At 37.9% G+C, this 14,408-nt stretch overlaps 1 protein-coding gene across 1 annotated transcript in view; it reads left to right on the top strand.

The window, feature by feature from the left end:
• LOC140226759 (uncharacterized) overlaps nt 1–14,408 on the top strand; it is a 56,126-nt gene that overhangs the window by 20,910 nt on the left and 20,808 nt on the right. The window contains exons 3-10 of the mRNA XM_072307189.1: nt 4,016–4,066; nt 5,151–5,245; nt 6,997–7,360; nt 9,369–9,509; nt 10,781–10,831; nt 11,309–11,410; nt 11,913–12,915; nt 13,764–13,864. Coding sequence (XP_072163290.1) covers nt 4,016–4,066; nt 5,151–5,245; nt 6,997–7,360; nt 9,369–9,509; nt 10,781–10,831; nt 11,309–11,410; nt 11,913–12,915; nt 13,764–13,864 — 1,908 coding nt within the window. The remainder of the gene's footprint in view (nt 1–4,015; nt 4,067–5,150; nt 5,246–6,996; nt 7,361–9,368; nt 9,510–10,780; nt 10,832–11,308; nt 11,411–11,912; nt 12,916–13,763; nt 13,865–14,408) is intronic.

The following is a 14,408-nucleotide window of genomic DNA, read 5'->3' as shown; positions in this document are numbered from 1 at the left end:
ATTAAATATTTTTTTGTCTAAAGGCTTAGCCAATGACAATAGTGCAGCGCAGCACCTGCTATGCGCTCGCTAGCTCGCTCCCCCGCCAGCGCTAGCCAGTGCAGCTAGCCGCCGGCCGGCTGTCGCTGCGCTGCGCTAGCATAGCCTTGCCAGCTCGCTGGCTACGGCTAGACTGGTCGTGAACGACTCCGTTCTTAGACGTCATCACAATTTAGAAGTGATAGTGCGCCGCATGCGGTGAAAGTATAGCAAGTTTTCCAAAACCGAGGAAATTGCATCCAATATGTTAACAAATATAGAACAAAATTCAGAACAGTAAAAAACCCCGCACAACCATAGAATTACTTAGAATTTAACATTTAATATTATTACATCATTGAGAAAAAAATGCCTAAACCATTTTATTAGGTCTTTAAGTAAAGTTTGAATAACGAATGGCATGGTACTTCAGAGATAATGCTAGGCATGTTTCCTTTACCTACACACTGTACACATACGTGTGTACATACACTGTACTTACTTTACATTTGTATTCATATAATGCATTTTGTATACATGGTATTGCATTGAAAAGACCCCCCCCCCCCCCCCCCGATTACACTGAAGCCAATAGAACTTAGAAGTATGTATTGTGCAAGAAAAAAAAATCAAGTTAAGAAAGATGACCTCCTGTAATTAACTATGTATACATTTTATTGAGTAAGAAAAATATCCTTGCCTGATTGCCATTATAGTGAATGAGTCTACAAATTGTATACTGCGTGATTTTAAGCAAGAACAAGAAATACAGTTTTCCCCCAACACACATAAAAACATAAGAACAGTATTGATACAAATTGTACCATTACCACTAATTCATAGATCTGTGAATATACTCAAAGATTGTCAGCAAAATAATTATAGAATGCCGAAGTGATTATGTCACAGCCTTTTCTGAAATGAATACACGTGTAGCTTGGGTTGAAATCAAGTCCGAGCGTGGTTTTGAAAAAAGCAATTGCTGCAATTCCTCGTAGACGAGGGTAGGTGTGTTTTAAACCAGTTTCCCTCTTGATGAATGGCCATGACATCACACATTTGGTAAAGTCCATATATATAGTAGCTGTATCCACTCAAAGCCAGTCATCTTATCTTAATCCTTACCTCTGGCTCATAATACTCCATTTTTCTTTTTAATACCATATCTATAAATTTAGTTTAAACATTGTGAACATGTCAAGATGACCTTTATTTTTCCCATTATGACTGAACTACATTGTTTGTACATCAAGGCTATTACGGTTTGGGCATCCCACACTGTGACTGATTTTAAAAGTATCTCCCTGTACAGTACATCTTAAAGGAGACCTCCGGATGATTTTCCGATCTCTACATTTGAACAACTATAAATTAGTTATACTGATGACAGAGTTTCGGAATTTGTGATAATTGGGATGAAGAATAAGAATATTTTCAAAATTTAGAACAAATTACAATGAACAAGGATGATGACATGGCAGAGTCACCATAAGAATGCTAAGTTGGGGCTCAAGGAAACAGAACAAAAGAAGAAGGCATGCATTGATTGTACACAGGTGAACTCGCAAGCAAGCAGTATTGTAATGGAATTACACTGCTACTTGTACATTTCTGAAATATGTGAACCTCCTATGTCATCATCCTTGTTCAGTGTACTTTGTTTAAGGTTTTTCAAAGTATTGTTTCTCTGGTCAAGAACCACAATAAATTCCACAAATCTATACATGGAGTTGTCGATTTACGTACAATTGTACTACATGGTGTGAAATTATGAAAATCGTCTGGAATGTCCCTTTAACCATCACATTCAAGGTGACATAAGATAATGTACAAACAGTGCATCAATACACTATGTGGAATGGAATGAACCCAAACTGACAAGATGGTGGATGTTTCATCAGAATCGGATGCTAAATTAAAATAAGGAAGTTATAGGATTTCCAAAGTTCTGCATGTTTTCACGTAGCGGTTGGTAATTAGTACAATAACCACAAAGTCAAACTAGATGAGTTGACGATGTCATCACATGTCTCATCCTACTTTATTCACATACGAGTAATGTGCTTGGTCATATGCTACCCAGACGAATAATGTACAGAATGTATCCCTTGTTAGGGAAGGGAAAAAAGTCAAAACTTAAAGAAAGAAAAAAATCTTGAGCTGGCCAAAGGGTAGAGGGATTAGCCCTGTGCGTCCTTGAATGGAATAAGCTCGGTGTCCCAGAGATAATCTCATCTTTCAGTGGCTCCTGGAATACTGGCCCAAACATCAGGCAAGGAAGCCGTGTAGGTACTCTAATCCTTAAAGCTGCAGTGTGAAGATGTCACTACTTTCTGTTTTCCATTTCAGATTCAACATCTACAGTTTATGAAACATGTGTTTAAATGTTGTGATGACATGTGCAAGTTTTTTTTTTGTTGGTAATTTCGAGACTATTCTTTTTAATATGAGCCACTTACAGTGTAGTAGTATGCAAAGACTATGTGTATTATATTTCTACATTTCAAGCCTATGGATGTGCTGAAAGTCTAAGATTGATGTCTGGTACAGCTGTATGTAGTTCATTACTGTAATGTGGATTTGACTTTTTTCCCTTTGATCTAGATAGATGTAATGAAGGATTTTTTTTTTCTCTTTCTGTCTTAAAATCTTTTGTCCTGACCTTGGTATTTTACCAATCACAGATTTGCTTTCCTTTTTACAACTGCATCTTATTGCAAAAAGAAAGGAAGAAAGGAAACGAATGTTAAGATTTTTTTTATTTACACAGTATTTAGAATCACAGCTAAGGTAGAATTTTGAAGAACAAGCAAGTGTTGGTGATTACATGTGATATTATACTTCATACAGTTGTGAATACCATTACAGTCAACTAGTCAATGCAGGTATAGGAAATGTTTAAATGCAGATGATGTTGCATTGTGCAGTGAACTTACTTTGAGCTTAGAAGAAAGGATGATTTGGCCTTTGAAGATGCTCGATCAGCAGAGAGCGTGCGATGGAAGTTCACCTAGAAGTGAGTAAGCCGTCTGGTTTAGCCACTGATGGCTAAGAGAGGGATTAGAGAGAATACGTGAGTAAGTTCGGGCTGTAATCCTCGCAGCGATCCATGCAGCGAGCTGCCGTTAGCTCAGACGACAACAGACCCAGACTTGGATGTTGGCAGGATGTAGACTGGATAAAGATGTATAAAAGTTACAAGGCATGATGGAAATTTCAGTAGCAATTTAGTCTAATATTTTGAGTTTGGTGGACATGGATTAAAATGTATTTCAGGTGCGTTAGATTTCATATTATATTAACTGAATACATGTGCATAATTGTATTATTTCTACACCATTAGATTGTGTGGGATTTGCTCTCGTAGGTGAATAATTTTCAGAAGTCATGCAGGGTGTGTAGCTTTGAAGGAAGTCAAAAACGGCTCGTAATTCATTCTTCCCTAGGATGGCACAGCTTGAAAAATAGCCGCTCCACAAGAGTGGTAATGAGTAATGTCCCCTTGAAGTTGACTGAAAGAGAATGTGCAACTGTTTATCAGAAAGACTACATTTTTTGAATTTTTCATGCTGATTTCTAAAGTGATCATTTCAGTCATTTTGTACCCACGGGATGTAAATTATTAATATTAACCCGCCGAGGACGGGCTGATTTTGCTAAAACACGTATTTCACATAAACACTCGTCTGAGTACACTCGGGACTAGTCTCCAATGGGTTACGATACAAACTGAGGTTCAAGCTTTTCTCTAACCCACAGCAGTGCTGTTTAAAAGGCACAAAATATGCACAGGTATTGCAAAAGTAACAATTTGTGAATATGTTCTGGTATAGCAAAAGATGTCATGAATAAATTCACCATGAATCCACAAAATTATAAACAAGTGAAGTTCATGAAAATTGGCCTGAGTGCAAGAAGAAAAAAAAAAAAATAATCTTGCATTTATTTCTACCTTCACAGTTCGAAGTACACTTTCTTTTGTCTTTTTCTGTTGCAGGTTGTGACATTGATGGAGATTATCTTTCTCAACTCACGGAGGATGATCTGAGTAAGGACATCTTCAATAATACCAGTTATGTTTTTATGAAAGAAGAGGTTATAGGCCTACTGTGAAGAGGTTAGGTTTGATAGGATACGGGAGAGAAATAGAAATTTCTTTAGGAGAAATGAATCACCTGATACATGATGCAAGCACTTTCTGCATATTTTCATGACTACACGAATGCTATTTCATTCTTGACACAATCATAAAATACTGTATGTTCCCATGTCAACGCAACCTTGCATTACAATTCAGCAGATGAAATTATTTCAATATTGATCAGGGTTAAAAAAAAAAAGAAGATATTTCTCGGTGTCAAAGGATGCATGTAACTCTTTGAAATTCAATGTTTCCATTAAAGCAATTATAAATAGGCAGTAAGAATGTCAGCCTCCACCACCAGGAATGTTTCATTTGACAAAAGATGGTTTTGTGCATAGTAATGAGTCTTGAAACACACTGATTCACTTTTTATTGTGTGCACCGAAGGAAGGGGGATTTTAAAACCTCATACACGTAGCATCCACCATGAAAGGATAACTAGATTATCTTGCAACTTGGCCCCATCATTAAGCTCGTCATATTCATGGTTATTTCAATCAAATATTAGTGCAACTGATAACAGTTTGAAAGATTGTGCAGGGTTTTTCTGTACATTTTTCTTTCCTCTTTTATGTGCTTCTTTGGTGGAAAATGGAGAAGAACAAAGTGTCACTTTGACGATATTTTGACCAAAACTATTCAAAACACTGCCCCTTGCTTAATTTGTTCTTCCAAATCCCAGGTCTAATCGGTTAATAGATGATGTATGTCATGATTTTTGTGATGCAGAACAAGGTGAAAAATTGTCATTTGTGGCACTTCTTTTATACTTTCCTATATATTTTCCTATATATTTTCATCAGATTTCTCTGTCATAGTGACTTGGAAAAAAAATAATTTTGAAATAAAATATAATTGAATGAGTATATATCGATTGAAGAGAATGCCTTGTGCTAGTAAGGTATGTAATGGTTTCTTAGAATATCTGTACAATGAATATATTGAAAACAAAAATAACTCTTCTTTCTTTCTCTCTTCTGCTTCACAGTCGACTTAGAAGTTGAAGAAGCTAGTCTTCGACAAAGACTCTTGAAGGAAATTGCCACCATCAAAGAGCAAAAACCAGCCTCTCCTAATCAACAGGTACTGTATGCAGCAAGTAACTGGCTTTAATAGCTATTCTTATCAAAAATACAGTTTAGAAAGCCTATAAGTCTGCTAATTTTATTAATTTAGAGTTTTCTTTATCAGCTGTTCTTCATTTTGAGACAAGAATACTGTTTTTTCTTTAAAGGAAAAGGAGCAAATTCTTTATATTAATGACAAAGGGAATGCTAATGTGATGACTCAGTAGAGCACAATATCATCTTTTTACACTGAGCGTGTTTACATAAACAGATGCCAAGAGGTCATTGACCAGCCCACCTGTCCGAATCTCATTGACTCATTGTCCTGTCACCTGGGAAGTGGTTTGTTGTCCCCTCCCGCAGGTTCATATTCCTACGCAAACACTTGCAACATTGGGATTAATGTCCAATAGTCAGCTCCCCCCCACCTATTCCCTCCTAGCTACTGGCTTGCAACCAAGTCAATGTAAAGCTGTTCTCTGTCTAGAGAGAGTTAAATCTTTCGGATAACTGTCGCCACCAGTGCATGTAAGTATCTAATATCAGTCATGACTACCTGTTGCTGATTCTCCCTGGCATGATTTTGGTTTATAATGACATGAATTGTATCACCAAATTCAGAACACATCCATGAAGTTCAAGAATTTTCCAATGTTGCTTAAATCCATGTGCTTGCTGTTGTTTGATGGCAAGGGTACAATAGTTTATGAAGTCCAAGTCAAGAGATTTTTAAGTTTTCATGATGAATTCTTTGGGATTCTATTAATATTTTTTTTAAAATTTGTTTTACTATTGTGACATCACAAATTGTTGCATCGTGCCAATCCAATTATAACAGAGCAGGGATTCAACCAAGATTATAAAAGCATTGTAACTTTTGAGCAGATTGCCCAATATTCCTCAAACTGCACTGACATGTTCTACAAGAATAATCTGCTTTCAGTGAGTGACCCCTTTAAAGTTTGAGAGGATGAGATGTAAGCTGTCAATCAAATATTCTAGAAGCACAATATGCAGTGAGACAGGTGTGATTGACTTGTGCAGTAATGTGATGGGCCGGAGAGGTGGTTCAGTTAGTCTTCTATTTGCCTTACAATCAGATGGCTTGGGTTTGAGGCCTAGTCAGTCTCACTTAAAGCAGTGTTGTGTGTTTTCAAGCAATCCCTCTTCCAAGAGGCAAAGCACTCTGATGTGATGCAGTATGACATAAAATGGAGGCACCGTTTGTGAGAGAGTCACACCCTACACGCAAAGAAGATTTATTCATTGCAAGAGCAGGATGTATAAACCAGTGAAGTGGTCTGCCCCCAAAACACACAGAGTGTGCACTTTACACACCTGCCTGGTTGGTTTCATTTGGAAAGTTGCGCAGTAGTTCAGAAGAATATAGAGGTTAATGGCTTAAATTAACCTGGTCATGACGCTGAACATCTCAGTTGCCTTGTTAACAGTTTAACAGCCCTGGAAGAGTCGAGTGTGGCAGATATTATCTAAGTCGCGGTGTACAGAAACAGGCAAAGCTATTTAAAGACATTTAGATATCAGCCTTTCTAATGTCTTTTTATTTAAAGTACAAAATTATTGCAATCATTCTGACTTCTATAGATGTTATCATATGTTCAAAAGAATTACACATCTTACTCCTGAGTGATATCAACCATAACATTTGTGTTGTTGTGTGTCTCAATATGCCCTACCAACCATACAATATACTTTCAATTGTGCTTATTGAGCACTGAATCTTTTCTACTCTCTTTATTTTACCAGGCTGTTGATTCTGAAGGGGATGATTCCAGCTCCATCCATTTTGGTGACACGTCAGATGATGACCTCTTTCCCGATTCTCCCAAGTCGCCCACTCTGTCGCCGACGCCCAAGCAGCACCCACCCCCCTCGGCAGCAGGTGCGTCCCCCTCCAAAAAGCCGACAGAGGAGAGAGAGAACAATCAAAAGAAGGATGATAGGGTGGAGACCCAGAGGGGTAGAAAGGACAGTGATCTGATGTCCGTCCTCAGCGGAGCGTCGGTGATGTCATCTGAATCGCGTTCGGGATCGGGATCCGGTGCGGATGGTCTGGGCGTCCCTCCGCCACCGGAGCGGAGAAATGGCCGCAAGTTCAAATCACCACCAGGTTGGTCTTCAAGCAGAAGAATTTAATTCAGAGTGACGTTGGTGAAATCAAAGTAACATGTTGTGTTGGGGTTTTTTGCACAGAATAAATGTCAATAATTTTGTTGGCAGTTTACATAATAATTGTATAAGATCTGAGTTCTTTAAAGGACAAGTTCACCTTCATTAACATAAGGATTAAGAAAATGCAGCAATATTAGTAGAACACATCAGTGAAAGTTTGAGGAAAATTGGACAATCGATGCAAAAGTTATGAATTTTTAAAACTTTTGTGTTGGAACCGCTGGATGAGGAGACTACTAAGGCTCGTGATGTCATATGAGTACAACACTATAAAGAAAATGTAAAGAAAATTCAACATATTTTCACTTTTTTCGCATAATAAAAGAGCACTTGACTTGCCTCTTTCTAAAAGCAATGGGAATGATATTACTCATAACATATGTCAGTTACGAGTCGAGGTAAAATGTACTTTTTTCAAAAGATTAAATTTTGTGAAATTTTCTTTATAATTTCATTATATTGTTGTACGCATGTGACATCATACACTGCAGTAGTCTTCTCATCCAGCGGTGACTGCACAAAAACTTCAAAAATTCATAACTTATGAACGGATTGTCCGAGTTTCCTCAAACTTTCAATGATGTGTTCTACTAATATTGCTACATTCTCTCAATCCTTATCTTAACGAAGGTGAACTTGTCCTTTAATTGCACTTCCAGTCATAAAAAGCATGATTACAACATTTCCTGTCTAGAAAATTAATGTTGTGTGTCATTTTGTCAAAGATAGAACAAAATAATGATTTTTTTTAATAGTTTATTTGAAAGAATCAACTTCCTCCATCTTTAATGAAGTCAGATTGATGGCACATGTAGTACCACACAAATTGGATAAATTGGATACAGTCATGATGTCAGAAGTTCTTGTCACAAATATGTGAACTCACTGACATTTCATTACCAAAGCAAATGAAGGACTTAGCATGTCAATGAAGTCAGGTTTATGCAACTATTTTCAGCTGCAGGTGGAATGCCATGTTTGCTAACTCAATAATGTTGAATGATAGTAACTACTATCTGATCAGTAGAATCATGGTTGTGCAATAATTCATTGATGAGTTGTTTCTGTTTCACTGGTTTCGTCGTGTATCATCTACCTGTGGTGCATGGTCATTGAGATGTTTCACAGAGGATTAAAGATGGTCTTAAAGTTCAGATCAACTGAGGAATGCCATTAGCTTCCTGTTCAATTCTTGATATAATGATTTCATAATCCACTACAAATTCTCATCTAGATTTCTAGAAAAATTACTTTGTCACTTACTTCAATTTGTATCATGGTAAAATGATAAAGTCTCCAACATTGTCATTTTAAGAAAGGAGTAAAAATTTCATCGAAGACACACACAACATACTATCATCTTAGGTTAAATCTTAACTGTGAATTTCAATTTAAATCCGTTGTGAGACGCCCCCCTTGTAATTATTTTGTCACATTGACTGCCAATGTTGAATGATAGAGATGATAAGAAAAGGAGGGAATTTCATGTCATTAAAGAGCAGTTATCAGTACAAGAGAAACAGGAGGAGTGACGGAGATTTCCAAAAGTTCCACACATTGATTTAAAAAAAGAGTAAATGCCTTTTGATGTGTCAGTTTGTGTATGTAGATTTCACAAAAATGAAAGAATATATGCTTGAAAAGACATGTATAGACATGTGAGCAGTTGGGTTATACAGTACCTCTGTTCTGAGGAAAATAAATTCTTACATATAGTATGTAGTCAAATTTGTTGCACCATTTATACATAGCAAGTGGTTTCATGTACCCATGATCTACCCATTATATCCCCAAGTTCATGTCACCATGATGACTAACTAATTATTGTCAAGATCATTGGATCATGTGCTCTGGAACAACATTCATGACTAAAGTCTCTTGTTTGAATCTGCATGTAATTGATCTGTAAAGTGTAACGGCCATGTGCTGTTGTTTTCTTTATTCAGCGGACACATCTTCCAAGCCAGATGTCGTCCCACAGGATAATCTTCCATTCAGCAAGAAGAAAGTAGCCCAGTGGAATGAGCGTGACATCATCCACTGGTTGGATTCCATCCACCTGGGGCATCTCGCCCAAGTGTTTCTTGGTGAGTTGGGAGGTGGAATACTTCACTGCCTGCATCCCCGTACAATGCCTCTGATACTACTTCTAATACATGAGGTCTATCTGTACATAATGAGATACATAATAAATGCAAACAAAGAGAAACTGACCAGAAATGTATGTATGTAATTCATAAGTGAAAATTTTAGATTTTCTTTACTCAATCTTCACTAATGAGATACATATGACATTCTTGAGTAATAATCTGGCCTCGGAGGAGATGGTCTCTAGGGCCATCCAGCTACCTTTCAGGTCATAAATTTGCCTATGGCATGTGTCAGTATTTGCATGTTTGTCAGCATATATAGGTGAGTGTATGTGTCTGTTGTAGCTTAACCAATGAATTGTACGTTACTTATATGTGAAAAGTCCAAGTTCAAATAAAGGTGTATATCAAACAATGTCATAAAGATATTTGCTGCAAAGATATTCACAGAGTTGTTCACAAGAATCTCCAATCCTTGTGTTGAAGATAAGATCAAGGTTTTTTTCAGCTCATTTTACTATGTACAATGCGGTCAGCCATTTGGCATTATAGTTCTGGCAAGCATGTGAAACAATTTGTGAAGTGGTTGTTAATACTGTAATATTTTTCTCTGTCCCTTCTAGTACATATCTTAATGCAGACCTCCCAACCGTTCTTAATTTAGAGGAAAGAATCTGAGTTTAGGCAATTCTCAGCTCTCGTGTCAATAGGAGTTTCCTACTTTTCTTGATAATTATACTACACTCTCCGATGGGAACTGCCCTTTCTTTCCTACTTTTGAGCCAAATCTTCCCTATTTTTCAGTCAGAAAGTTGGGGGGGGGGGGGGGGCTGCTTAATGAGCCCGCATCAATGCCTCAGAAGAAGGGAGGTGCTAATTGTTTTATTTATATAAAGCTTAAAGAGCATTGTATGCTGTTGTACTGATCAAGTAGGAAAAAATTTAAATCTTTTCATATAATTTTTTTTTTTGTGTGTTTTTTTTTTGGGGGGGGGGTGGGGAGAGTCCATATCTTGAAAGAGGTTTGCTTTATTGTCAGTGGCAACAATTGCAATTGCTGGTGCAAACAACTAAAAAACTCAGAACTGATTGGATGTTTTCCACCTTCTGCCATGTACAGTTGTAGTAACTACATTTATCTGCCACTTACCTTATTTTTAATCCTTTCTTTGAAAGGGACCACTAGTGACTGAGACTAAATCAATAAATTGTACATCACCCTGCCATTGAAACATAATTGGTTTCCTATTTATCTTTGTCTGTTTTAGATCACAGAATATCTGGGAAGGAATTAGCAGATATTGATATGACTCTATTAGGTGAGTATCAACAAGCATTTTAAATTGATTATAAAGAAACATGAAAGCAAAGCTGTAATGTTTGGTTTGTGAGTTGTGAGAGAACTTACACAAAAGTGGATCAACCTTTTCCCAAGTGAGCACATTCTCAATCAATTCTGCTATACTGCAATCTGTGCACTTGAAGGTTACAGAAACTGTTCCAAGTTTATATGTACCATTAATGTTCCTTACAAACTCGCTCCCCATTCCACAGCTGTTCATGTATTTGTAAATCACTTGTGTTGCTCTCAACATTCAAATATGATTACCGTGGAACATAGTTATGATACTTTTGTACTTGCATGGACTGCATGGCACACATCATTTGTGATACTATCAATGCGAATAGTTTTCCTGTCATAGCGTAACAAGTTTAACTTTATGAAGCTGTGTGTTGAATCCTCTGCTATGTCCATTCATTTGAGATTTTCTTTTGTTCTCAATCACCCCTCGCAGATGAAATGGAAATTGACTCTTCTTCGGAGAGGGAGAAACTTCTCTCAACCTTGTATGACCTGACAAACCCACCGTCCACCACGGCGAGGGAAGACGTTATGAGTGAGTACTAATAATAGTCCGGCAGCGGCGCAAGTTTTAGTCCAGGAGGAGAACCTTTGTGGCACAGACATGTTTGTCATAACTGACATATATGAAGTTAGCAAATTCTTCTATCAAAGTTAGACAGGTGTTAAGAAAGTTTAAGTCTCAACACTTTTGTGATCAAATATGGTCAGCTATGCAGAGCGCTGAGTGCCTGGTTGTCATATTCTGTCCTAATCATGACCAAGGTATTGCTTGCCTAGAATTTCTCATTTTTTCTTCACAAAGCCACCCCCCCCCCCCAAAAAAAAAAAAAAAAGAAGAAGAAAAAAAAACAAAAAACACCTGCAACAACAAGGGCAAAAAAAAAAAAAAAAAAAATCAAACAAACCAAAAATGTCGTCACGAATATTGATGTGCGTCTGTAAGTGTTATGTGTGGTAATGTTGATATTTGCTGGCTCATGTGAAATTATCCTGTTTCTAAAGCAGATACTATCTATACATCCTAAATTTTGTAGGTGTGATTAGCAATGCCAGCGGCTATGAGAGGCAAAAGTACATGGCAGCGGTCAGCATCCTCCATTCGGACGACCCTGACGACGTCCACTTCCTTCCGCCAGAGGACAGAGACAGCCTCCTCTCCAGTCCAGAGAAGATGGATGGCAGGATAGATGAAGGGGAGAAGGAAGAGGAGAGGGATGATAACAAGAAGGAGAGAGTGAAAGAAGAGACCCCTGATTACAGGGTAAAGAGGATCAGCAAGGATGAAGAGGAGGACTCGGACTCAGATGATGACTGGGAGGATGATGATGAGGATGAGGATGAAGATGATGACTTTGTCATCCAGGCAATTCTCGGGATGGATGGGAAGAAGGGGCAGAGCCAGAAGACTGCTCCTGCGGTGAAAAAAGAAACAGAGAGTGGTAAAGCTAAACAGATGCCTGAGTCATCAAAGGAATCAAAAACAAGTAGGAGGAGCTCTGAAATTGACAGTGACTATGATTTTGATGACAGCGATGATAGTGATGACGATAATGATGAGGAAGGGGAGGAAGAAGATGAGGCAAAGGTCTTTGAAGAGACACAACAAGTGGAGGTTGTCAAGACGGCAATCAAGCACACTGCCGAGTCTAATCCAAATATCACAGATGATGCAAAGAATAAGTCTAAAGCAGCCACACAAGATCCCAAACCTGCACCATTCACCAAACAGGGCTCAAGAGACAGTATGGATGATAAGATGAGCTTTAAGACCAACAACAAGGTCTCGAAGCAGTTGTCAGTCGAAAGCAGTGATGGCAGCAGCAGCAAAGCAGTCAGTGGTGCTAGGGGTGTGGCTATCACTACGCAAGATGCAGCAGGTGGGACTACAAGTAAGAATAGTAGCACCAGAAAGAATTCAAGTAGTGCTAAGATGGAGGATAGCTTGGGAGATCTTCAAAGGCAAGATAAGAAAGCCTCCAGGACTGAAAGCAGCAGGAGTTCTGGGAGTGAAAAGGAAGAGAAGAAGAAGAAGGGAGGGTAAGTGGAAAACTTCAATTTAGCTGTGGTATATGGTAAATTTGTTTTTGCTTGTTTAGTGGGAAGTTTGTTTGCATGTTTGTTTGTTTGTTTTTTAAATCTAGATTGAATGTCTAATATGTACTTGCAAGTTATCATGCAATAAAGATCCCATTGTCCCAGTGTAGTTTTGGTTGTAGTGGATCAAACATTAAGGCCTGAATTCACGAAGGTGGTACAAATGAAACCATGGTTTAAACCATGGACAAAAACCATAGAGCGCCAAGTGTCGCATGGAATATTTCGTTACAAAATCAGTCATTTCGCCGATGAAATGATTATTTTTGTAACTAAATGAACAGTTCGTCCACGAAATGATAATTTTGTTAACGAAATGGTCATTTTGTCGACGAAATGACCAATTCCTTAACAAAACATTCCATGCGACACTTGGTGCTCCATGGTTTTTGTCCATGGTTTAAACCATGGTTTCATTTGTACCACCTTTGTGAATTTGGGCCTAAGAGATCAAAGCTGCAGAAATCAACTTGAGAAACTATCATAGAGACAGACTTACAGAAGTTTTGTTACATGAGAAGGTAAACTGTGAGCTAGATTGATGAACATTGAAAAAAGAGAAAAAGTTGTCATCCATTCACCTGTGTATCAAATATGTGGTCTTTGAATTTTTTTGTAGAACCGTTATGTTTGTGATATAATCCATACCATCATATTGAAATAATGACAGCACATTGCAGCATTTCGAAGTGGGGTTTTTGATTTGTTGTGTCATTTTGTGACTCTTGCTCTTTTCCGCATGAATGAACATGGATTATTTCCCTGATTTCTTCCTGAATTGCACCCACCAGGCTCCACAAACTGAAGGAGGCTATCTCTCCATCCAACTGGAAGAAGAGTCCCAGAGACAGCAGCACAGTTCAGGTCTGGACTGATGTCGGACACTCATCAGGTATGTAGCAGTCATCACCGATGGATGGATGGGTCGGTGAATGGATGGATGGGTGGATGGATGGATGAAGAGATGATGGGTTGTAGTAATTTGCAATTATAAAGAAGTGTATATGCATGTATGAAAAGTACATTACTGCCTCTGAAATATACCAATTGTATTGTATCATGGTAATTTGTTATACCATGAAGTGTGCGAGTGATGTTTATGATTTTTACATTAACTTACTCAAGAAAGAGGATTCTTGAAACAGTAACATCTGCGATTCAAATTGTGAAGTGATAGTACATTCACCTCCTGTTTTGAGACCTTTCATTGCCAATCCCTTCGAATCCATGATAAAATGGCAGTTTTCATAACTTTTCCCAGCTTTGCAAATTCAAAAAACTCACAGTGAGTAACCAACACCGAGATATATTTAATATCAAGTGGAGAAGGGCTCTGTGGATTTAAAGAAAAAAAAATGAGAAGGACAAATGGCAATCCTATTTTTCTGTGTGTGTATTCTGTGTTTGTATTCTTTCATATTGTTTGCAAGGATATG

This window comes from Diadema setosum, chromosome 4 (genome assembly GCF_964275005.1).
Source record: "Diadema setosum chromosome 4, eeDiaSeto1, whole genome shotgun sequence".
In the NCBI taxonomy this organism is placed as follows: Eukaryota; Metazoa; Echinodermata; class Echinoidea; order Diadematoida; family Diadematidae; genus Diadema; species Diadema setosum.
The sequence above is the reverse complement of the archived record's forward strand: the minus strand, read 5'-3'. Positions and strand labels throughout refer to the sequence as shown.